Here is a 25,106-nt window from a genome sequence, read left to right on the forward strand (position 1 = left end):
ATGTGTTTCTATACACTTTTGACAGAGAAGGCAATGGCACCCCACTCCAGTACTCGTGCCTGGAAAATCCCACGGACGGAGGAGCCTGGTGGGCTGCAGTCCATGGGGTCGCTAAGAGTCGGACACAACTAAAGCGACTTAGCAGCAGCAGCAGCAGCATACACTTTTGATCAGTGAGATAGAAGATTTATATCAGCAAGAGGCCACCCTTAGAATAAATTTGGATTTTAAATGAATTTGGATTGATACTGATGTCCTGTGTTTGGAGCAAGTGTTTTCAGACTCTTTTGTTTTATTTGTCTGAGATGAGCATTGAGATGATTTCCCATCACTTAAGAGAGCCTTTTTGTCAGTGTCCTGCCTTGAAACTTCTCAAAGTCCAGGCCTGGTATGCATGATCCCTTGAAGTTGCTTTCTGTTTCTGTTTAATAAAAAATATCAAAGTTGGCAAGGACCCCAGAAATCATCTAGTCCAGTCCCTTTATTTTACAAGAGACAGAAACTGGGATCCAGAGAGGAATTGAATTTACTTAAGATCACACAGTGAATTGATAGAAGAGGCCAGATCAGGAGTCAGGCCTCTCATCTCCTGGTCTGCTGTTCTTTATAACCTCGTGCAGTGTCTTTTCCAGGACTGTCTCCCTTCTTCCTTTTCTTCTTGGCAGCATCTCCTCTTCATACCATCCCTCATTCTCGTCTCTCTGCCAGGGAGTTTGTTTACTTTTCTTAAATGTTCTTGTCCTAATGGTAAAAATCAGTTTAAGTGGAGGTGAAAAGGTAGTCATGAACTCAGTGTTTGTTGTCTTTGCCCTTGAACTAGTTGATCTCAACAAGCACTCACTGCACGTGGGGAAAATATCAATAGTTGGCAAAAAACCAGATTCAGAAGCTCCCTGAGTAACCTCATAAGGAGTTTTTGAGTCCACTTGCTGGGTATGAGAACAGAATCTTCTTAGGAAGGCCATGGAAGTTATTGCCAAGGGATAAAGTGTAGCCACAAAGTCTCAGCAGCTGAATAATGAGGATACTAATTTTAAACATTGGGCTAGACATGGGGATATACAGGTATTGTGTCTAGAAGTCCTAAGCATTCCTTACACATTCCCTTGGTCTTTCTGTAGTCCATTTTGAGGCAGGAGTAGGACATGAGTATAGCTCTGAGCAGAAGCACTGCTTTCAAGGATTATGATGAGAACATGTTGGATTAGGAGCCAGAGGATCTGTGTTCCTTCCAGTCCCAACTTTGCTACTTGCTGACTGGGGGCAAAGCAGCTCACCCCTCTGAATTTCAGTTTTCTCCTCTGTGATACTGTCCATGGCTATTTTATAAGTTGTTAGAGAATTAAGTGATACAAGATGCATAAAAGTATAGAATCTGGTACCTAATAGGTACTTAATGTTCATGAAATGGTTGATTAAAGTGTTTTCAAAGTAACCAGCTTTTTTTCTGTAGAGATTTGTGGTTTGAGATAAGAAGAGTACTTAGCTATTTCGGTAGTCAAATCTCTTTGGCCTTAAGCAATGTTTTTTTTTCCCTAGGAATATTTCTTGATTCAGAGCGGAGGAAGTCTGATGCCAGCTCCGTCATGTCTCCCCTGAAAATCTCCCTCATTCAGGATATGAGGTCAGTCTGGGCTCATTTGTAATCAGCCACTCAAATTCTGTTTTCAGTTGCTGCTTAGGAGTCCACTTTAAATAGCAGAGTCTCAGTGACCTGGGCTTCTACAACCTCTCATTTAACCAGGAAGCCTCCTCATTGGTCCTGTGTTTCATGATGCATTTGTAGAGCTGTACAGGCAGTTGTGTTTCCATACATTTTTGGAGAATTACACCAGAGTGTTTCAAGGCCTAAGAGCTCTGGGGTTAGCCTTGCTTTTTGAAAGCTGTACTGTCTTCCTCACCAACTCCCTAAATTATGGTGAGCCTGTCTTTCAAAGCTTCATGGAAGCTCAGGATTTTGAGAACAAGAGAGATGGAGTCTCTCAGGACGGGGTGGGACTGCCTCACCAGACTTCCTTTGGCGTTACAGAGGAGGTGTTGGTAGTGAGTTCATTCCCCACCCCACCCTCCACTTCACTTTCCCCATTTGTCCTTCAGGCACATCCAGAACATTGGGGAAATCAAGACTGATGTGGGAAAAGCCAGAGCGTGGGTGCGTCTGTCCATGGAAAAAAAGTTACTTTCTAGACACCTGAAGCAGCTTCTCTCAGACCATGAGCTCACCAAGTAAGGCCATTCCACTCGGAGTAGAACCAGCTCCTGGGAGTGGCGGGAGGGATTGGAAACCCACGGGAAAGGAGAGTATGTGGTGTATCATTGCTGCTGAATTCACCTAAACTCAAATTGCATGTGAAGGTTTTGCAGCATTTCTTCTTTTTCTTTATTCCTTTCTGTGTAGAACACTATTGTGCACTTAGGCTGCAAAATGTTTTCTGTTTTCCTGTTGTTGAATAATAACTCTTTGGCAGCGCTCAACACAGCATGCTTGTTTTAGTAGGAACATTCAGACAAGCAGTTGACTGGGTGCTCTCTGAACTGAGTTCTGAAGACCTGGATTCTTGAGACTAAGCCACAACCACTACAGGAAGCACTGATCCTCCCTTTTGGCTGTTGGTTCCTTTTATGGGACCTCCTGTGGTCTATTCTGGCTCCTTCAGCTGCTGGTCAGCCAGTGAGCTCTTGTTGAGTTCTACCTTGGGTCAGTTCCCATAAAGATGGGAGGACTTTTCTTGTTTGGGTGATTTTTGTGATGCAGCATTTCTTCTTCTTCTTTATCTGTAGAAGAATAATTCTATTATTATCTGTTATCTATTCTTCCTATCTTCTCAACCTGCATCTTTCACCTCCCCAAATAGCTTTCTTGCAGAGGTAGTGAGAAGAATGGAATCCTCATTGGGTACCTCAGAGTTTTGGGGGTCCTCCTCTCTGTGGCACTCAAATGACCTGCATACTTCCTGGGCATAGGATGTTTTATTGGTCTCTTTCTTGTCTTCAGGGAGAAAGGATTGGAGAATTAAAAAGAAACTTCTAATATATCTGCTTATCTTTTTTGTTCTCTCCTGAGCCTAGGGCCAGCCCAAAGTAGCTAGGTTCTCACTTTTCCTTGCTCCTAGAACCGCTAACCCTACAGTTCCCTTCTCTTGATTTTATGTTTGTGTTCATTCTGTACCCAGGTTACTAGAGCAGGAGGGAGAAGAAGGCTGTCCCCCTTCTCTGATTACCATCTTTCAGTCTTCTCCTATATATAATACGTTTGATTCTTTCATCATCAGCAAATCTATTGGGCATTTTTCTTTTTGGCATTTCCTTGGGCATCTTTTAATGGTATCCTTTAGTATGTGACTTGCCTGTTGATGATAAAGCAGAGAAGCAGACCTTGGGGAAATTTTGTGTAAGTGAATTGATTAAAACTGCAGACTCTGTTTTTATTTAAAGTGAAACTGTGATTTTTTTTTAAGACTTTATTGTATGTTTAAACCACAGCAAGAGACTAGTTTCAAAAGCTTGATAGGTTAGGGAGCTCATTTTGAGAGGTTATGAAATAGCATTTCTTAAAGTTATTGAATTTGATTCCCTTTAAGGATGAAAAGGTATAGGAATAAAATTTGAAGATTGGGAGACAACTAAAAGAAAACAAGTGAACATTTAAGCCTGGAGTTTGGGAGGGAGTCAGTTGCATACCAGTGTCTAGAGGCCAGTTGTGTGTCCTGGAAAAATCTGTGGCTGTGTGGGCACTGGGGTCTGACAGGACAGGAGAGATTCCTGTGGGGTAGGGTGGGCATTGTCTGTTAGGAGATGGCTGCAGGTTGGCAGGAGGACAGGGTACAGAGGTAGCTGAAAGGGGGCCCAGTCCAGGAACTGTATGATAGAGTCCAAGGCAGTAGGTAGGTCTAGGGCTGTGAACTTAGGGGTCTAGGCAGGAGCAGACAGGGCCCAGACCTTGGTGAGGAGGCTAATTTTGGTTTTTTAAAACTGTGGCCCTGTTAGAGGACAGCTCAGAATTAATTTACTACATAGTAACTTCTCACATGATATTCTGACCCCTGTGCTACTTCAGTGACTAGAAAATGAGGAGAGTTTTGCTGCCACAGACTGCATTTTGGGTGGGGTATAGGGAGAGGGAAAGAGGTACTTCATCAAAACCTACCTACTCCTCCATTCTACCCCTCTCATCTTTTTTCTCAGTTTGCTTACAGCTCCAGCCACTTCAGACCCCTCATACTTCTCAGGATGTGTTAAGCTCTTTCAGGGCCTAGTCACAAGTTTTCTTTGCTGAAGTCTGCCCAGACACCCCAGCGACCTGGTCCATTCCTCCCCAGGCGCTCATAGCATTTGTTACAGACTTGTTCATTCCTTTTTTTTTTTAAACCACAGGTGGGGTGTGTTATCATTATTGTTACTTGTTTGCCACTTATTAAAATTTGCTTTCTTTGCAGCAAAAGAGACACAGATGTATAGAACAGTCTTATGGACTCTGGGAGAGGGCGAGGATGGGATGATTTGGGAGACTGGCATTGAAACATGTATATTATCATATGTGAAATGAATCGCCAGTCCAGGTTCAATGCATGATACAGGGTGCTCGGGGCTGGTGCACTGGGATGACCCAGAGGGACGGTACAGGGAAGGAGGTGGGAGGCGGGGTTCAGGATGGGGAATACATGTACACCCGTGGTGGATTCATGTTGATGTATGGCAAAACCCATACAGTATTGTAAAGTAATTAGCTTCCAATTAAAATAAATTTATATTAAAAAAAGTATAAATTAAAAAAAAAAAAAAAGAAACTGATTCTGGGAAAGATGGAAGGTAAAAGTAGAAGGGGTGAGAGAGTCAATTCCTAGGTGGGTTGATAAGAAGTCCAGGGTACCGGAGGAGGAGAAAGGGGTCTGTGGCTCTCAAAGCAGAGGTGGGGGTCTGAAATTCTTCAGAAGGAAAGGACAAACATCTTTTTTCTTTTTTTTCCCTCTACATTCCTTAGTCTTAGTCACATAAAACATTTTTTTCTTTAAGCCAGGAACTGATGATTACACAACAAACAATTCAGTTTAAACTCCTACTAATGATTATATAACAACAGTGTATCCTGATTGAGGACAGATTCTCCTTCCTGAAACCTTCTGGCTAATCCTGTTATCTTAAAATATAAATTATGGGAGTGGGTCTAGTAAGATCTTTACAAACTTGAGACATTCTTTTGATTTATAACTAATTTAAAAAGTATGTAACTTCCTTGCATAGACTAGTGAGGGGGGCATTCTCTGCCCCCTTCTGATGTCTGTGTCAGAAGCTTTCTCTGTCCCTTTTTATACTTTAATACAAAAAAATAAAACAAAATTTGCTTTCTTTGGAGGTCTGAACCATACACCTCTCCCTGTACGTATTTTCCCTGCTTAGGTTCCTGGTTTTGAGTCCGTGTGACTCCTTGCTTAGCTTTACTTCCCACGTACACATTTTAGGTCCTTAGCTGCTGTTCCATCTGTCTCCTTATTTATTGCCACTCCCTGGGTTTCACTTTCATGCCACTTTCACCCTTCAGCTGTGCTAAATTTAAATTTCTTGAAGTTGGTCATGTCTTTCCCTTTATCCCTAAGAAAACTATTATTTCTAGGGCAGATTGCAAACTCTTTAGCCTGAATATTTAGGCCTGCCTTCATTTTACTCTAGCCAGACTTTTCAGTCTCTTGCTGTTTACTTCCCCGAGCCCCCAACTCTAGCCAAACTGGCTTTTATGCCCTGTCCTTCTCCTTCTGCAACCCCTGTCTGAATGTGTACTGTCCTTCAGGCCCCTTCTGTTCTAGAACCATCAAAGCTTATGGCTCTTTCAATTTCCAGAGAGAACCTTTTAGAGCCTTTTATTTGGCAACTTGTTATGTTATATATTGTGGCCTTGAGCAGGTTTATTCATCTAGACTGTATTTGAGGATAGGCTTCCCTCTCTGGCTCCTAGGTTGGTGAATTATCTGTGTGAAGAACCGTATAAACTGTCTAGGTAGACCCTCACAGGTCTGCTGAATCCCACACTTCTCTGGCATGGTGACGGCAGTCTGGACAGGCAAGACAGGGACCTTGCTTTGTTCTCTGTGTGTTTCTCTGTGCTGTGCTCCTCTGCATTGGGCTTTTTGTGTCCCTGATACTTGGGAAAGATAGGCCCTCTGTGCCTGCAGTGTCCAGCAGAGGACTGAGCAATGGACGGATAGGGATGGGAGGAGGTTTGAAAAGAGGGTAAGAACATTCTCTGTATAGCTTTTCCTTATCTCTGACCTGGATCATTCCATTCCTTGCCTCTGACATGTTCAGAGCAGTGTTCTGACCTCTGGGTCTCAGGCCTGCTGAGGGTCTGAGACTAGCCCTAGTAAGAATGCTGACCACGACCTCCTGCCATTGCTACTTGCACACTACACACTGGGATGATGCCCTGTAGAAGCCTTCAGGTTAGGAACGAGGTCCCACAACCTCTGACACTTTATAATAACGTCAGCTCTCGGACACGAGTAGAGCTTGGCTTGTGTTGTTCCTCTGTAGGTTAAGCCACTTTCGCTCTAGCCCTCAGATGGAGTTGCTGGCTTTGTTCCTTTTTTAGGTGGCTACAGAACTTTGAGGCTTGCCCTCATGTTCTTTCCTTAGCCATCTCCCTCCAGAACTGAATACTTCTAGCCTCTTTCCCCCGCTTTGGGCTGAGAGACTGATGTGTTACCTCCTCTCTGACAGAAAACTCTACAAGCGCTACGCCTTCCTGCGCTGTGACGACGAGAAGGAGCAGTTCCTCTATCACCTCCTCTCTTTCAATGCCGTCGATTACTTCTGCTTCACCAATGTCTTCACGACTATCCGTGAGTGGCCCTGTGCTCCCCACTAGCCTTCCCATTGCCAGTCTTCGTGAACCTGTCCGAGGCTAACTTACTATCCCCTTTTTAAATAAAGAAGATGATCACTTGTCTTTTCTTCTGTGGGGAGAGAGGTCTTTACTAGCCCTCCTTGGAGGTTGTTTTTTCTCTGAAGTTTCTTCTTGTTTTGAACTAGGATGCTCATACTTTTGGCCATTGTGTTATCACTGTGGTTTTGCTCACAGCTCTGGGGGCCTAAGATGGAATGGGGTGGGGATGGTGAAGTTCACTGCCCGCTCTGCACACCTGTAAAGAAATCTCCCTTTTGTTTTGGGTTGAGAAAGTCATTCAATATCAGAGAAAGTTTCAGACTGGCCCTCAGGGAAAAACAGCTCCTGAAGTAGCAGGAAGAACTCCAGACAGCTCTGGGAGGTTTAGGTCTGGGCCTTGTTCTGCCCTAACTCACTATGGATCTGTGAGCAGTGTCTGCCCCTGCAGTGGGCCTCCATCTCCCTATTTGCAGAGTGAGGAAAAAGGTTTGAAATGGTCTCAGAAAGGCCCCTGGAGCCTCTTTGTTCTTTGGTGCCAGGATGCTCTGTTAGGTAAACAGTTGCTGCAGTCCATAGGGTCGCAAAGAATCAGACATGACTGAGCGACTGAACTGAAGTGAGTCTGAATTTGCCCATGGTTAGTTGTTTGGCTCGGAGAAGGCAATGGCAACCCACTCCAGTACTCTTACCTGGAAAATCCCATGGGCGGAGGAGCCTACTAGGCTGCAGTCCATGGGGTCGCTAAGAGTCAGGACAACGGACTCCTTTCACTTTTCACTTTCATGCATTGGAGAAGGAAATGGCAACCCACTCTAGTGTACTTGCCTGGAGAATCCCAGGGATGGGGAGCCTGGTGGGCTGCCGTCTATGTGGTCACACAGAGTCGGACCTGACTGAAGTGACTTAGCAGCAGCAGCAGCAGCAGCAGCAGCAGCAGTTGTTCGGCTAGTGACTCAGCATTGTGGACTCTTGTTTTCATATGACACTCATTCTCCTCCCCAGGGAAGAGGGTCATAGGCTTTGGTGGAAGCAGCACTGGACTGGAAAGTAGGAGGCCTGAGGGAAACTGTTTCCCTCTTGGTGCCTCAGGAGAGGATTGTGATACCTGCCCGCCCTCTCTGGAGATTATTACCAGAGTCCTTGGGATGACAGATAGAAAAGTGCTCTGAAAAGCCATTTAGTACATTGTTGAGTTGGCGATCATGTTTAAGGGACAGTTTTTCTTAGCTCTGAGCTCACAGATGGGCTTGTGTGTGGATGTTTGGGTGATAACCTTGGGAGGAGTGAGATTGAGAAGATTGGCTAGTATTCTAAACTGGCCTCAGGCCCTGCTGCTCCAGGCGCCACAGACATGCCAGCACACCTGGGGCAGGTCAGGGTCAGGTACGGGAGGGATTCCTGATCTCCTGCAATGCCTTATGCCTTCTCCTAAACAGTGATTCCTTACCACATCCTGATTGTACCAAGCAAGAAGCTGGGGGGCTCTATGTTCACCGCCAACCCATGGATCTGCATCTCAGGAGAACTGGGTGAGACACAGATCCTGCAGATTCCCAGGAACCTGTTAGAGATGACCTTCGAGGTATGTGTTACCCAGGGACCATATCCCAAGGCTCTGGGGGTCTGAGTTTCAGCTGGCAGGACTACTTTGGCACCTTCCTCCAGGATTTTATGGAGGCCTTGCTCTATACAGTATTATGTTTCAGCACAGCTGACCTGTCCCAGGATGACCAGAGGCCAGAGTCAAAGGTTGACCTGAGGAGAGGGAGCCTGCCCTGTGTAAATGGTCTCTGGCTGGAAGGTACCCATCGGGACTTGCAAACCTCCCTGCCATGGTGTGTTGAGGAATTCTCAAGAATTCTTTCAGCTGCTGAACCCAAGGATTCACAGAGACCTCAGACTGCTCTGCCACTTTCAGAGCTTTCTGTTCCCTGGCCCTAGTTCTTCTTCTAGGTTGTAGTATCTTTCTTTCTCAGCATCATTCCTCATGAGATAGTACTGTACTGCCAGCTTTGGTGGCAGGTGGAGCTCTGAGCTCTGCCCCTGCAGATAGTGGGGCAGCTTGCAGGCAGCCAGTCAGATCTGTGCCTCTGAGCAGTGTGGCACTTTTCTCCTATTTCTTGACCTTCCTGTCATCCCTGTTTCTCTGTTCTCTTACAGTGCCAAAACTTGGGGAAACTCACTACTGTGCAGATAGGCCATGATAACTCTGGACTCTACGCCAAATGGTTGGTGGAATATGTGATGGTTAGGAATGAGATCACCGGACATACCTACAAGTAAGTGTTCTTCAGCTTTGTCCTGAGACAGTGGGGCCTGGTGTACTACCAGAGGCTGTGTTTGATGCCTGGGTATGTGGACTTCTCAGGGAGACCTTTTAGGTGTGATAGGCTGAGGCTTCTTGTTGGAAGAGAAAAAAAGGAGGGTTTTCCAAGTGGAAGTGTCTGCTACCACTGTCCAGGCCACCCATCACTCGGGTGGCTTCCTTGATGCGACACAGTGGGATGAGGAGCTGGGCCACAAGGGGTCCCGGGCCAGTTTCAGAGCCTGTCCCCAGGGATTGGCTTTGTTGATGGCCTTTGTAGATCGACAAAGGGAAAGACACTGAAGGAGCTGACAGCTCTGACAGGCTATTGCCTGAACCTCAGGTTTCCATGTGGCCGCTGGTTGGGGAAGGGCATGGATGACGGGAGCCTGGAGCGGGTTCTGGTCGGGGAGCTGCTCACATCCCAGCCTGAGGTGGATGAGAGGCCGTGCCGGACTCCGCCCCTGCAGCAGTCTCCCAGCGTCATCCGGAGGCTTGTTACCATCTCACCCAACAACAGACCCAGTAAGTGGAAGGTGGGGCTGGGCCCTCACGCTGCCCAGCCTGGAGAGTGGGCAGATTTCGGGGAACCCTGATGAGGGAGCCCAGATCCGCGCCTACACAGCTGCCTCAGGAACCACCTCTGCAAAGCAGCATCAGGTGTTGCCACCCTCCTCTCATGAAGCAGTGCAGGGATTTGGCACTCCCGTTAGAGGACTGGGAGGAGAGAGGAGAGCTCCTGGAGCCAGGCCCGATCATCTGTGCTATTTGTATGTGACCCTATGGAGGAGAGGGGTCTGCTTTCTGGCCTTCCCTGTTTTCACTATCAAGTTCCTGGCTTCACTGTCAAGGCTTGGCACTCTTTTGGTTGCCAGAATTCCAGGGCAAAGAATAAATTTTACTAGCATCTATTAGAGACTAGACTCCAAGGTATTAGCTGTTACTTTTTGTCCTAAGATTTTAAGAAGAGCTAGCTCCACAAAGTTGGGTAAGCCAAGAGCAACACAACTCTTCCCAGGGTCCAGGCTGCCCCACCTCTCCTGTGGGACTTCCCTATGTCCTGAGTCTTTTGCTCTATTAACCAAGCACTATTAAGCTCTGAGATTGGATATCTGCTTAATTTTTAATCAGAGCTGAACACTGGGCAGATCCAAGAGTCCATCGGTGAGGCAGTCAATGGCATCGTGAAGCACTTCCATAAGCCTGAAAAAGAGGTGAGCCTCCCTACCTTCCAGTCCAGGGCCTTATATTGAATAAGAGAGAATAACCTTGTTCCAGGCTCAAAGATGTGCCTCAGTTAGAGATAGCATATTCCTTCCTTCGGGGACCTGTGCCTAGGGTTACCCTGTTTTCCTTACATTTTGACAACATAGCAGAGTCCAGTGAGCTGTGTGTATTTCTCTTGTCTTATGAATCTGTCTGCGTCTCCTTAATAGTGGCCACATTGGCTTTGTCCCCTGCTGGGGACCCAGAACCATCATCTGTTCACTCAACAGCTTTTCACTGAGACCTGCTCTGAGTTGGGCCCTTCCAGGTGCTGGGAGACTAGACAAGGTCCCTGCCTGTGTGTTGCTGCCCTCCCAGGTTTGGGAGGTGGGCTTGGGGTGTAGTGGTTGGAGGGCATCTTGACGAAGGCTAGCCTGGCACTCTCCCCTGTTTCCTTATACAGCGAGGTAGTCTGACGCTGTTGCTTTGTGGAGAATGTGGCCTTGTCTCGGCCCTGGAACAGGCTTTCCAGCATGGATTTAAGTCACCACGGCTCTTCAAAAATGTCTTCATTTGGGATTTTTTGGGTGAGTTGGGCTAGGATTTGAGGTCGGGAAAAGCATGCAGACATGAGGGGATCATCAGCCTAATGTGTGGGTACTGACCACCGGGGTCTGAGATCTAGAAGCCAAATCAAGTGAGTCTCAGGTTAGATCTGTTGTTTGGTGGCCCTGGCTTTTCTTGAAGGTAATGAGACAACACCCCTACCCCCACCCTACCCCACCATTCACCCCTCATCTTCTGTGAACTGGATTGGAAAGACTCTTTCCAGGCATCTGTTACATATAATACGGGCCTAGTCATGACCCCTCACACTTCCTGCTTGTAGGTCTGAGATGCCAGTTGATAGCACTGAAGTCCAAGCCCTTTGTTAGATCCACTTGGAGAAATTGATGCAAGCAGCTTCTTCCTCAGGAGTTTTGTTGAGAAAGGACCATCCTTATATCAAGGGTCACATTAAGGAATTTAGAACACAGAGCTAGGGAACAGAAGGATCATTTTGAACTGTGACCAGGGACATCAGAACACCCTTGTTCTCACCTGCATTGACATGGAGGGGCCTGAGGTAGGACAGTCAGGGATAGGTTCGTTTTGAAGGCCTCTGTCACTGGCAAGCTTTTCTCTTGTTCACAGAAAAAGCACAAACCTATTATGAGACTTTGGAGCAGAACGAACTTGTCCCTGAGGAAAACTGGCATATGAGGGCCCGGAACTTCTGCCGATTTGTCACGGCAATCAACAATAATCCCCGGAACATTGGCAAGGATGGCAAGTTTCAGATGCTGGTGTGCTTGGGAGCCAGGTACTGCAGCCCCGTGGCCCAGCGTGCAGGCAGCCAGCCTTGCAGGAACCCAGGGGAGGTGCCGGGGGTGGGGAGTATCCTATGAACAGGTGCCCTTGGGTGGGTAAAGCCTTGTGGGCTTGGTGGAAGCCCTTAATTTCCTTCATGTACCATGTGTGTGTGGGGTATGGGGATGAGAGTGTATGTCTGGTTGGGGAGGAAGGGCCACATTTTGATGGGAAGGAATAAAACTGCCCCCCCTGGTAAAATCTGAAGCAGAGTATATGTATCTAGTCACTCCTTCAACAAACATTTGAATGTGGTAGGTCTCATGGAAGGTGTGGGAATAAAGCTAAATAAAACATGGTTCCTACCATTTAGAAGTTCACTTGTCCTAATTAAGTACAGTACAAAGCAGAAGTTTGGGAGAGTTTGAAAAAGTACTCATTGATAAGGTTTGCTGAAAACATAGAGGAGAAAGACCAGAGGAGGCTTCGAGGAAGAGGTGGCATTTGAGGTGAGCCTTAACAAAAGGATAGAAGTCAGGAGGGAGCTTGAAGCAGACGAAACTAGCAGAGGGGCCCTAAACAAAGCAGAGGATGTGGGGTTAGGAATTAGCAGGCAGAATGTGGGAAGGGAGGCAGTAGGATGGGGGCCTTGAGGAGCTGGGACAGAGTTGATGAATCAGGGGACTGAAATGATAGTCATTTGATATCAGGGATGGTACACCTCAGAGTGGACAAGATTGTTGGGGGTTATTCCAGGGGTCAGGTGAGAGCACAAAGACCAGATAAACAGGGTGGTTTATTTAAGCCATGGAAGGGAGGAGTTGGCATAGTGGTTAAAGACAGACTCTGGAACCAGAGTCACAAGGTTCACATCGCAGATCAGCCACTTATTGGCGGTGTGCTCTTGAATAAACTGCTTATCTCCATCAACCAGTAGATGTTTCTTCATCTCTACTGTGGGGATAATAATAGCACTGATAGCAGCTCCCTCACATCATAGGGTTGTCATGAAGGTTGTCTCTTACAAAGGGGCCGGGCACATGCTAGGTGCTATTTGTGTGTCAGTTTGTTGTGTATTTTTGGTGGTGGTGGCTGTGGAGAGGAGTGAGGTTCTAGGAGATGGAGGATGTGATGCAGAGGGGACGTAGTGTCTGGTTGATGGTGTGTCTGGAGGGAAGAGGGGGCAGCAGGGGAGGAGGAGCAGGCCTTGTGTGGATGACAGGGTCTGGGACGTAGTGTCTGGTTGATGGTGTGTCTGGAGGGAAGAGGGGGCAGCAGGGGAGGAGGAGCAGGCCTTGTGTGGATGACAGGGTCTGTTTGGATCGGCATTCCTGGGGCTGGGTAGCCCCCACGAAGATCCTGACTGTGCTTGTGCTCAGTCGTGTCTGACTCTTTGTGACCCTATGGACTACCTGGTCAGGCTTCTCTGTCCATAGAGTTTCCCAGGCAAGAATACTGGAATGGGTAGCCATTCCCTTCTCCAAGGATCTTCCGATCCTGGGATTGAACCCAAGGCTCCTGCATTGGCAGGTGGGTTCTTTACTACTGAACCACCTGGGAAGCTGGGTACCTCCCAGTAGGAGCCTTTTAAAGCCTTATAAGGCATCTTCACCAGGTGATCTTAGGGGAGGGGGAGGGGGCGGGGACTGTGGGGAGAGACCTGCTTCTCCTGCTTCACACTTGGTTCAGGAGGTGATGGGGCAGGTTTCCCCTTGGGCTTTCGCTAACTGTCTCCTGTCCTTCTGACCCATCGGAATGGATCCTTCCCTGCCAGAGACCACCTCCTGCACCACTGGATCGCCCTGCTGGCTGACTGCCCCATCACCGCACACATGTATGAGGATGTGGCACTGATCAAAGACCACACACTTGTCAATTCCTTGATCCGCGTGCTGCAGACACTGCAGGAGTTCAACATCACGCTGGAGACATCTCTGGTCAAGGGCATCGATATCTGACCTCCCAGCACCAGCCAGCAGCAGGACCCAGAGACTCGCCTGCAACTTCGCCCCTTCTTCCCAGAGGGACCTAAGCGAGCTGTGCAAGAGATGAGAGGAGATGTACACTCACTGTAAAAAGAAAAGTAGAGGATTTTTGGAATAAATAATCTATTTTAGAGTTTATTTGCTGATTTGCTTTTTACACACTTTCATGTGAAAGAGTGATAGGGAGAGGGAGATGAGGTTGGTGCCGCTTATTTTGAAGCTGGTGCCCTCCCTCGCCGTGGCCACACTGGAGCCTGCGGCCTCCCTGGACTGAGCCTGCGGCACGTGGGGCAGTTCTGCCTCCTCGCCCTGCCGAGTTAATGAGGCCATTCCACATCGTTTTTAAACTAATGTTTTCTATATTAACATTATTATAGATATTTGGCTTTCACGGGCCACACAGGTGTGCTGAGCAGGAATCCCCACACTCCAATCAAAGGGATTTTTAGTAGTGCCTCTGTAAGCACTGATGAGTCAGCCCTACGTCTTTTCTGTTTTGTCAGTATTATTTGGGAAGGTGACATGCCGGGATATATCATCGTGCAGAGAATCACGTTTCCTCTTGGCACACAGTTGCACAGAAGTAAATATAAGCATGTTTTAACAGGTTTTCCTTTTTTTAAAAAATGTATTATTTATTTAACCCTCCATTGTATGTTTTAAGTCTTTTTCTTTTCTTTTTTCTATTTTTTTTTAAGGAAAGAAAAATCTGTCCCAGTCTAACTGGCTATGTTATTACTGTTAAATTTATGTTGTTTTGCAACTTACAAACCAGCTGCAGTATGGCCCACTTAATAAAACACCTGAAACAAAACTGTGTGGGCCCCTGACTTTGGCATGGGGGCTGTGAGGAGTGGTGGTGGAGAGCACAGTTTGATCTGAGAGGAAGGGGCTGTAGCACTGCCTGCCCCACCAGGCCTGCCCAGAGAGGTGAGGGGCTTTGGGTCCTGGGTCCTACCCGCTGTGGTGCCAGGAGCTTCCATGGCTGTTTGCGAGGAATGCAGACAAGGGTTATTTTCCCACCTTCCAGAGGAGGAGGCTGAGGTGGCGGGGGGAAAGACCTAAGTTGCAAAGATGGTCACTTGACTGAGACAGGATGGGCCATTTCTTGAGGGTAAGAAAGACCAGATAGGGGAACACTGGACACATGAGATCCTGTCTGCCCTTGGGAAAGAAAGCTTTTTCCCAGTGTGGCAGGTGATAGAGCTTTGCAGGTGTGGTGTGCTCAGTTATGTCTGACTCTTTGCGACCCCATGGACTAGCCCACCAGGGTCCTCTGTCCAAAGGATTCTCCAGGGAAGAATACTGGAGTGGGTTGCCATTTCCTCCTCCAAGGTGTCTTCCTGACCCAGGGATTGAACCTGTGTTTCCTTTGTCTTCTCCATTGGCAAGCGGGTTATTTACCTGCTGAGCCATTGGGGAAGCCCCGTAAGTCAGCTTGATTTGGTTTCATTTTTCAACCAAGCTGCTTTGGCAGGAAGCTCCAGAGGTGTAGCACCATCAGTCACGTACAGCCCCTCAAGCCAATCAGTGTCCTCTTGTATGCTTCCCTGACTTGGTATGTTCTGTTCCCTCTGCCTGGTATGCCTACCCTCATGTCCGCTTGAGTTCTTTGTTGAGTGTTTACTTTAGGAATCACCTACTGGCTCCTCCCTGGGCACTGTTAATCATTCTTTCATTGTGCTCCTGTAGTTTCTTAGATGCTAGGACTTCCTTTCTGGGTTGGCATTGTCTGCTTGCACATTAGGCCCACTTCTTAGACTGAGCTTCTAGAGGGTGGAAAGGGTCTATGGTTCATCTCCCTCCCTGGTGACAGGCATTCTTCAGGTGAGGCTTTTTGAAGAGGTGAGGAAGCAACTGGAGGTTTCAGGCAGCTGCAGTGCACCGTCCTGCCAGCAGGGGGTATGAGTGGGTCGCTGGAGTCCAGGTGTTTTTGGAAGCTGGGGCTGGGGGGAGTGGGAGGGAAAGTGCCTCAGAGCATACGTGTGTTGTGGGCGGTCGGCCAGAGATGACCTTAAGCCAAATGCTTTGGACACACACCTCTCCCTTTTCCTCACAACTTGCAAGGCAAATTTAGATTATTCTCTGTTTATAGGTGAGGAAATTGAAGCTTGGAGAAGTTTAGTCACTTGCCCAAGGCCACACATCACTTCGGCAGTTACCGTTAAGTGAGTTAAGTCGTTGGCAGTTACCAGAACTGTGTACTCCAAGCTTGTGGCTTTAGAGCTGCTCCCTTACTGGATTCAGGTCTCTGCTCAGATGTCCTTAGAGAGACCTGCCCTGATCACTCTAAAATATCAAGTCACTTTTTATTCCCTGTTCTTTATTTTCCTTCCTAACACCTATAACCTGTAAATACTAGTTATTTGCTAATTTTAAACGTAAGCTTTATGAGGAAGAACCCGAAGGACTTTGTTCTTGAAGTACTAACTGGCATCTGTTTTGAACCTAGTAGGTGTCTGTGGAATACGTGAATTCATTGGAAGTTATTAACATCACAAACTGTGGGCCAAAGTCCTTTGGTTGAATCCTTGCTCTGCTACTGGGACTAAGAAAGCAAGCTCTTTACTTACTGTTGATGAAATGGGAATGGTAATAGTGACTGTGTCATAGGCTTGTTGTGAGGACTGAATAACTGTGTATACCTAGAACAGTTCAAGTGTATGTAAATGCTGGTCATGGTTATTACCGTATTGTATCAAGCCCTGTCCTTGTTCTATGACCCAGACCCCCTGTCCTCAGAGAGCTCAGAGGCAAGTATTTCGGGGGGAGTATGACATCAGGAGACATACTGCTCACCATGACTATATCTGCTCAGGATGGAGGATTTTCAGATGAGTGGAGATTGAGTGTAGAGCAAACTGCAAGGGCAAAGGCGTGATGTGAATGTGCCCTCCCAACTGGGATGCTTGGGGAAGCCTAGTACTAGTGTTGAGTCAGACAGGGAGCAGAGCACATGTATGAGCCCACAAAATGGGAGACAAAAGGCTGACAGGTATCCCAGGGCCTTGAACGTTGCTGGTGATCAGTAGATGTGGACTGAATGAACAAATGAATGCACGCTGCAGACACCAAAAACCAAAGCCATGCCACCTGTATGTGGCCCTCCTTGTGCACACGTACACCTGTGAAGAATGCTGCTGCTCCAAGCCCACCTTGTCTGATTGTGGAATGGAAACCTGGGGTCAGAGCGTAACTACTGGGCATGACAACTGCGTGTCCCCAATGCAGCGTGCAGTCTGAACAGGTCACCTGGAGTATGTGCTCATAACCACGTATATGGTCTCACTGAGGGCAGACTCATCCATGACAGGACCCCATCTCAGAGCAGCAAGAGGGGGCAGTATTGTATAGGTAACCTGGGAGTATCTCTCTGCCTCCTTCCAGCTTGTGGGTGCTGATTACCTGAGCCAGTGCTCAAGCCAGTTGGAGATAAATGACCTTCCTGGATGTGGTGATGTGACTGACTTGTGAAACAGTCCAGTGGGTCTTTGCTATGTGTGGTGGGTGCACGGCACCCTGCTCTTGGTTATGTGCTTAAGCGGAGGATGCTGGTGGCCTCAATAAGCCAAAAGCAGTGGAGAAACAACGCCCTTTCTAGCAGATGCTGCTGAGAAGGTAAGTGCATCACGTTTTACAAATCAGGGCTCTCCTGGAACCATCCAGCTCTCTGCCCCTTCTAACAGCTGATTGTGCTGTGTCTCATTTTCTACTGTGTTTTGTTTTATAATCTTCTACAAATCCTTTTTTAATGACATGGTAGAGAAGAACAGACACGCTTGGTAGCTCAGTGTTTCAAGGACACTCAAGTCAACCGCCTCTCCAGCAGCTCTGGGGAGGTCAGATGCTTTCAGTTTGCTCAGCAAGCAGCCCTTCCTGCCTCGGCTTCTGCACTTGTGCTAAATCAGTGCTTCCCAGACTCTGAGATTTCAGGGACTGGTCAATAAACAAGCAGATGAACTCAGTGAATTGTTAGAAAGTGAGCACCCTGGTAACCCTGGCCTCCACCACCAGGCCAGGAATAGAGCTTTACCCACATTCCCAGGTTCCCCACTCCCCTCCTTCCAACTTCTTGACCTTCACCGAAACCACTTCCTTGAGTTTCTTTTATCACTCACGTGTGCATTCCTATACTCTATAGGGTAGTTTTACTATTTTTTAAAAACAGAAACCCACTTTATTATTTATTTATATTTTTGGCCTCACCTCTCGGCTTAAGGGATCTTAATTCTCCAACTAGGCAGTAAACCTGGGCCCCCGGCAGTGAAATCGCCAGGTCCTAACCACTAGACCACCAGGGAACTCTGTAGTTTTACTGTTTTTTTTTGGTTTTTTAACTTGATGCATCTCTTTTAATCTGAAGAGTCTCCTCTATCCCTGTCTTTTCCTTACAGTTTATCTGTTGAGGATCCTGGGCTGTTTGATCTGTAGTTTTTCCACAGCCTGGATTTTGCTAGTTTTACCCTGAGGGTGTAGTTCAGTTTGCTCTTTTATTCTCTGCATTTCCTGCAAATCAGCAGCTAGAGCCAGAAACCTGATTCACCACAGGTTGGATCCCTCTTGAGAAACCTGTATGCAGGTCAGGAAGCAACAGTTAGAACTGGACATGGAACAAGACTGGTTCCAAATAGGAAAAGGAGTACATCAAGGCTATATATTGTCATCCTGCTTATTTAACTTATATGCAGAGTACATCATGAGAAACGCTGGGCTGGAAGAAGCACAAGCTGAAATCAAGATTGCTGGGAGAAATATAAATAACCTCAGATATGCAAATGACAGCACCCTTATAGCAGAAAGTGAAGAGGAACTAAAGAGCCTCTTGATGAAAGTGAAAGAGGAGCATGAAAAAGTTGGCTTAAAGCTCAACATTCAGAAAGCTAAGATCATGGCATCCGGTTGCATCACTTCATGGCAAATAGACAGGGAAACAGTGGAAAGTGTCAGACTTTATTTTGGGGGGCTCCAAAATCACTGCAGATGGTGACTGCAGCCATGAAATTAAAAGACACTTACTCCTTGGATGGGAAGTTATGACCAACCTAGACAGCATGTTAAAAAGCAGAGACATTACTTTGTCAACAAAGGTCCATCTAGTCAAGGCTATGGTTTTTTGAGTAGTCATGTATGGATGTGAGAGTTGGACTATAAAGAAAGCTGAGCACAGAAGAATTGATGCTTTTGAACTGTGGTGTTGGACAAGACTCTTGAGAGTCCCTTGGACTGCAAGGAGATCCAACCAGTCCACCCTAAAGGAGATCAGTCCTGGGTGTTCATTGGAAGGACTGATGTTGAAGCTGAAACTCCAATACTTTGGCCACCTGATGTGAAGAGCTGAGTCATTTGAAAAGACCCTGATGCTGGGAAAGATTGAGGGCAGGAGAAAGGGATGACAGAGGATGAGATGGTTGGATGGCATCACTGACTCAATGGACATGAGTTTGGATGGACTCCGGGAATTGGTGATGGACAGGGAGGCCTGGCGTGCTGCAGTTCATGGGGTCGCAAAGAGTTGGACACGACTGAACTGCACTGCACTGATGAGACTCTAGGCATGTGCTCATTTACCAAGTGCCACATCATGTCTGGTGTTCACTTCTATTGGTGTTGGCAGCCACTGATGTTCAACACCTACATCTGGTGACCAGTGCACTGGAGGTTGCAATATGGATATATTCTAAGCTATTATTTTGTTTTCATTTATTAAAGGGAGTAATTTTATAAGGAGATGCTACCCTCTCATCTATTTGATTTCTGAATAGAGTTTGTATAGGAAAGGTAGGATAAATATTTAATTCTTTCCTTTTATTTACTCAACTTTTAAGATAATGAACTGGACTGGTTCCCTGTTATCCTCAGAAGGTGGCTATTTAAAACAATTGTTAGGAACTTAGAAATTAAAACCTACCTGATGGGTTTCATTTCATGACAATTATTGTCTTTATTGTCTCATCTTGGCTGTTGGGAGTCCCTTCAAGTTGGTTCCTGAGTTGTTTTCCATGACTCTTGTGGTTGCTCTCTGGCATTTGCTAAGTTCCTCTTGTATGTTTTCTATCCTAAACTTGGAATCAGCTATTTCTCTAAGAAGCCCTGGGTTTCACGTGTGCTTTGCCCCTACGTATAAAGGCAGTCCTGCCGCACCCTGCTGTTCAGGCTCAGTTATCTCCACCAAGATAATGACTCCTTGTCTATGGGTCTTCAGACACATGGAATGCAAAGTGCCCTGGTGGCAGCTGGGACCTGTAGTTCCATGGACTGGGACCTGTAGAATGTAGTTCTGTGTCCCCTGGAAAGCATGTGCTCCCTTTGGAGAACAGTGCTTCCAACCACACAGAACCCAGAACCACAGAAACAGGAAGCACAGTGGCCCTCGGTGGACTCTTGGAAGTGAGAAGTGTGGCCACTTCTTATGCCCTTTTGTTCCTGGAACCAGGTATTCTTCCATAGGGACAGAGCAGCACTTGAACTTCTCTGATTTAATGCATATTCTGGATCCTGAAGGATGACATACCATTCTTGCAGATTGTTGCCTCAGATGCCTTCAGAAGGCTATTCCAGGGCTCTTTGGGGCTGGTATCTTCTGGATGGCACAAAAAAAAAAAAAAAAACCAAAAAACTATGAATGTGTATCTGTCAATCACCAGTAGATCCTAATGTCATGGGCCCACTTCCTAACTTCCTTCCCTGCGAACTGGGTGTGCTGGTTGGATGCAATGGAATTCCATACCTGGGGATCAGGTATTCTCTAAGCTTCTGGATATTGGTGCTGACTGGCTCTGGGCAGGAAAGGCAAACTTATTTCAAGAGTAGATCTCTCTCCCTGCGAGGATGAACTGCTGACCCTCCCTGGATGGAAGGGACCTGAGATAGTTGACTTGCCACCAAGGGATTTGTTGATCTCCTCAAGGAATAATGCCATATCTGGAGCTCAGCATTTGTTTCTTTTACTGGCAGAAGGCAGCAGCAGCTAGATGAGCTTTGGTACTTGGGCATCCGTGCTGGTGGGCCTATGCATAGCCTCCATGTCTATCTTGTGATAGACAACTGCATTCATCTGCTTATTGTGCCAGTTCCAGGATGGCCAGTGACAAAGTGGCTGAGTCATTTAATCTACTTAGTTCAGTCCTCTTCTGTGATGGATGCTCTCTGGTGAGTGGTGATGAAATGACACCAAAATCTTCATACTGCCTGCCTCCTTCTAAATGTCCAATCACATGTCTACCCCAAACCTTCTTGTCCCCAGTCTTCCAGACCCTTCCAGTCCCTTGACAAGGCTGTTATACTACTGACCACTGCTGAAGAATGTGTATCTAGCCTCCTGTGTACACTTCTTCGTCCATTACCAGGGGCAGCTAATTGGGAAGACTTAATGCTTGATCATTACCATTTGCAGCTCTTTGGCAAGACTTTCCCTTTCTTCCCACTGTCTTTCAAGGCACCTCCTGGATGTGACTATCACACAGGCCCTGTTCTTTTTGACTTCCACCCACATACCAAGCTGACCCATCTGCAAACCAAATGAGGTTACCATTTCCATCTTACAATAAACTACTGCTGGCTGCACTTGACTTTGTCTTGGCCAGCTTGATGGAACCCAGTTTATAACAGGAAGTTCATGATGTATTTTTCACTTGATGCTCAGGGATAAGCATTTCATCTAAACCAGGGCCCAGTCACATGCCAGGAGCTGCTTCTCAAAAGGTGTGTAATTCTCTGCTATAGATGACATGACTTTGCTCCAGACTCTCAGGGGCCAACTTTATGATTCTTTTGCTGGGTTTTGCAGTGAGCTCTAGATTGCATCTTTCCCCATCATTGCCACTTCCAACAATATAGAGTCTGCTGGATCTTTACCCCCCCCCACACACACACCCCTAAATGCTCAAAAGATTTTTTCCTTTTCTTTAAAGTTGAGTAATTTTACTAAAATACATCTTGGTGTTGGTCGCCCTAGGTAGTGGTCTCAGGTACATGATGTCACTTCCAACGTGAGGGGCCTTGGGTAGCTTTCCTTTCACTGTGACTGTAACACCCATCTTGGAGGAAACAAGCACTCTGACCCAGGTCATACCTTTCATGGTTTGAATCCAACTTAAAATTTTAGACACCATCTTGGCATCTTCTCTGCTGATCAGAATTCCTGTAGTTCATATGGGCCTGCTGCCACTCTGCACACTGCAAGGTCTTGTTCACAGGTGGTCCAGTAGGTCAGCATAGTCCAGTCTTCTAGCTTGACTGTTAAAACACCAAGAGTATTTTAACTCACTTTTCCAACAAATATTTATTAGATGTGTCAGCCACTGTTTGAGGCACTTAGGAAGAAACTGTGAGCAGATACTATATAGTGAAATACATTTCTTCAAAATCATCCAAGGTAACCCCTTGGTGGGTGAGAGTATAGGGAAAATAAAGCTGCCATGAGTTTCTAATTGTTGAAGCTGGGTGAGGAACATGGAGGTTCATTATACCAATGGGTGTCTCTACTTCTGTATGTTTGAAACTTTCCATAATAAAAAGATTAAAAAATACATATGGTTCTTGCCTTTAGGCAGTTTGCAATCTAATGAAGAGTTAGATAATAATTTTTAAAAATCACATAAATGTCAAGTTGCAACTCTGATAATTTCCTTGAAGATATCCAGTGCTATAAGAGGCTACATGAGGGGTCAGGAGGACTTCCCTGAGGGTGAAGGTCAAAGTTAACTAGGCAGATGGGCAAGGAGGAGAGAAACTTCTAGGGAGAAGGAGCAACCTTCTGCCAAGTGTCTCCTTCTGTGGTGGGAAGGAGCACAGAGCACACAGGACTCAAAAGGAGGTTTGCTCAGTTCAAGCAGAGGCTGGTGGGGAACATGGTGGGAATGAGGCTGAGTGACTGCTGGAGCCCAGCTGTGCGGGGCCTTCGAGACCACCTTGAGGGGGTTTTGTTTTTACCATTGAAAAGAATTGATGCTTTTGAACTGTGGTGTTGGAGAAGACTCAGAGTCCCTTGGACTGTAAGGAGATCAAACCCAGTCAACCCTAAAGGAAATCAGTCCTGAATACTCATTGGAAGGACTGATGCTGAAGCTGAGGTGGCAATACTTTGGCCACCTGATGCGAAGAACGGACTCATTGGAAAAGACCTTGATCCTGGGAAAAACTGAAGGCAGGAGGAGAAGGGGACAACAGAGGATGAGATGGTTGGATGGCATCACTGACTCGATGGACATGAGTTTGAGCAAGCTCTGGGAGTTGGTGATGGACAGAGAAGCCTGGCATGCTGCAGTCCATGGGGTCACAAAGAGTCGGACACGACTGAGATACTGAATGAACTGAACTGCTTGGAGCTCTGAGAGGTCACGCAAGGGTTTCCTGGAGGTGGATGATGCATTCAGATTTGCATTTTTCACCTCCCAGCTAGTGGCCAAAGGGAAGATGAGAGAGATGAAAACAGCTTGAACTAATGGTGGTAGAATTAGAGGGAAAGGAAAGGATTTTACAGTTGCCTCAAGAGGCAAGGCTGACAGGACTTGGCCACTGACAGATGAGGAGTTATCCAGGTTGTCTCCTAGGCGTTAGGGGTGCATCGCCTACACCCAGACTTGTGTTGTTAGCCAAGCTAAAATGTGTGGGGTAATGGTGAGTACATCTGTGCTTCATTCACCTGTGGGACACCTTGATCTGTTTTGAGCTTCCTTTACTCGTACTAACTCTGTAGGAGGTGGGACTGCCTGGGCACAACAGAATCTTTGAGCTTGAGGTTCCTTCCTGCCCTCTCCTTGACTCTGCTGTTTCCTCCGGGGTGGGGCAGCCCCTGAACACTTCTGTTTAGATTTGGGTCTCAGTGATCTCAACTTCCGAAAGAGGCTTATTATAGGGTCTGACCTTTAACTTGAGCTTCACAAGCTGGACAGTTCCAGCAATCTCAGAACTACAGGATTAATTGCTGAGAACCTGGTTTTGATAGCTTAAATGCTGACCCCAGAGCTAGTCCAAGCTGGACCAAACTGTTATTTCCTATCTTGGTTCAAACTCTTGATTCCTGATCTCCTGCTCTGCCTTAGTAAGTTCTGGCCTCGGGGGACAGGCAACACCACCCCTACCTCTAAAGGCAGCCACGGGCCAGGCAGCTCTTTGAATCATGATGCTTGACTTGTCGAAAATGTTAGTTACACCCGAGAACCTTAACACAGAACACGGTAGGCTCAAGCTTTCCAGTAAAGAAACCTTTAGCCCAGATCGAGTAAGATTCTGTAAAAGCTTCCTGGTTTTGTGGTTGTGCTTCATTATTTAGGTTTTGGTGTTTGGAGGCACCTCTGGCAAGAGCTGGAATTCTGTGACCTCAGCCCACCGTTGTTACTCAGCAAGCTGTATAATTTGCTAAGCTTAACCCTCTAGTATCATGAGAACACATGGGTTTATATACCTTTGTAGGAAAAAGTAATCATAAAATTGAATTAAAATCGGTGCTTGGTTTTATTTGCAACAGATTCAGTGTACTGATTTCACAATTGTGGGCGATGCTCATGGATAATGCTTTACTTTGAATAAGGTTGCTGAACCCCAAAGGCAGGCTTTAATTTGGGAAGCTGAAGAAGCTAGATTTTAGTCTTAGAATACTGTGGGTTCCACATACCCAGATTGTGTGCCTTCCTGCTCCTCGTATATAAAATAAATAATTTAGCCTTGTGTTATTGCTGTGTGCTAAAGAGGAAAGGATCTAGCAAATAAATGCCTTTTGAAAACAAGTCCATAGCAATTAAGAAAGTAAATGCAATAAAAAGCATTCATATCAGAAATTGGAATTAAAAACTGTCTCTATTTGCAGATGACATAATCTTGTATACAAAAAATTCTAAGGAGTCTACTAAATCTATGAAAACTAATAAATGAGCTTAGCAAGGTTTCAGGATACAAGATCAATATAAAAATCAATTTTGTTTCTCTACAGGAGCAATGAACAAACTGAAAGTAAATTATTAAAATAATTCATAACAGTATCAAACAGAATAAAATACTTAAGAATCTTTAACAAAAGATGTATATTCTGCAAAATACCAGACATCACTAAAGGAAATTAAAGAAGATGGAAATAAATAGAATATGTTCATGGATCAGAAGACTTAATATTGGTAAGATGGCAATACTCCCTAAACTGATGTATAGTTGAACGTGTGCATGCCTGCGAAGTCGTTTCAGTCGTGTCTGACTGTGTGCGACCCTGTGGACTGACCCTGTGGACTGGAGCCCACCAGGCTCTTCTGTCCATGGGATTCTCTAGGCAAGAATACTGGAGTGGGTTGCCTTGCCCTGTCCTCCTCCAGGGGATCTTCTGACGCAGGGTTGAACCCGCATCTCTTATGTCTGCTGCACTGGCAGGTGGGTTTTTTTACCACTAGCAACA

General features: G+C 46.4%; 1 protein-coding gene across 4 annotated transcripts in view; it reads left to right on the forward strand.

Annotated features, from left to right (window-relative positions):
* Positions 1-14,537, forward strand: part of DENND5A (DENN domain containing 5A) — a 94,427-nt gene extending 79,890 nt beyond the window's left edge. For 3 of the 4 annotated variants that reach the window (XM_002693106.6, XM_059875107.1, XM_024975808.2), the window contains 10 exons: positions 1,540-1,624; positions 2,098-2,226; positions 6,712-6,833; positions 8,314-8,459; positions 9,038-9,156; positions 9,526-9,707; positions 10,314-10,396; positions 10,852-10,975; positions 11,583-11,751; positions 13,513-14,537. In XM_002693106.6, coding sequence (XP_002693152.2) covers positions 1,540-1,624; positions 2,098-2,226; positions 6,712-6,833; positions 8,314-8,459; positions 9,038-9,156; positions 9,526-9,707; positions 10,314-10,396; positions 10,852-10,975; positions 11,583-11,751; positions 13,513-13,696 — 1,343 coding nt within the window. In that variant the 3' untranslated portion in view covers positions 13,697-14,537. The remainder of the gene's footprint in view (positions 1-1,539; positions 1,625-2,097; positions 2,227-6,711; positions 6,834-8,313; positions 8,460-9,037; positions 9,157-9,525; positions 9,708-10,313; positions 10,397-10,851; positions 10,976-11,582; positions 11,752-13,512) is intronic. The other variant, XM_005216096.5, reaches the window with a different exon arrangement.
* The last annotated feature ends 10,569 nt before the right edge of the window (positions 14,538-25,106 follow it).

Source organism: Bos taurus, chromosome 15, assembly GCF_002263795.3.
Source record: "Bos taurus isolate L1 Dominette 01449 registration number 42190680 breed Hereford chromosome 15, ARS-UCD2.0, whole genome shotgun sequence".
Taxonomy (NCBI): domain Eukaryota; kingdom Metazoa; phylum Chordata; class Mammalia; order Artiodactyla; family Bovidae; genus Bos; species Bos taurus.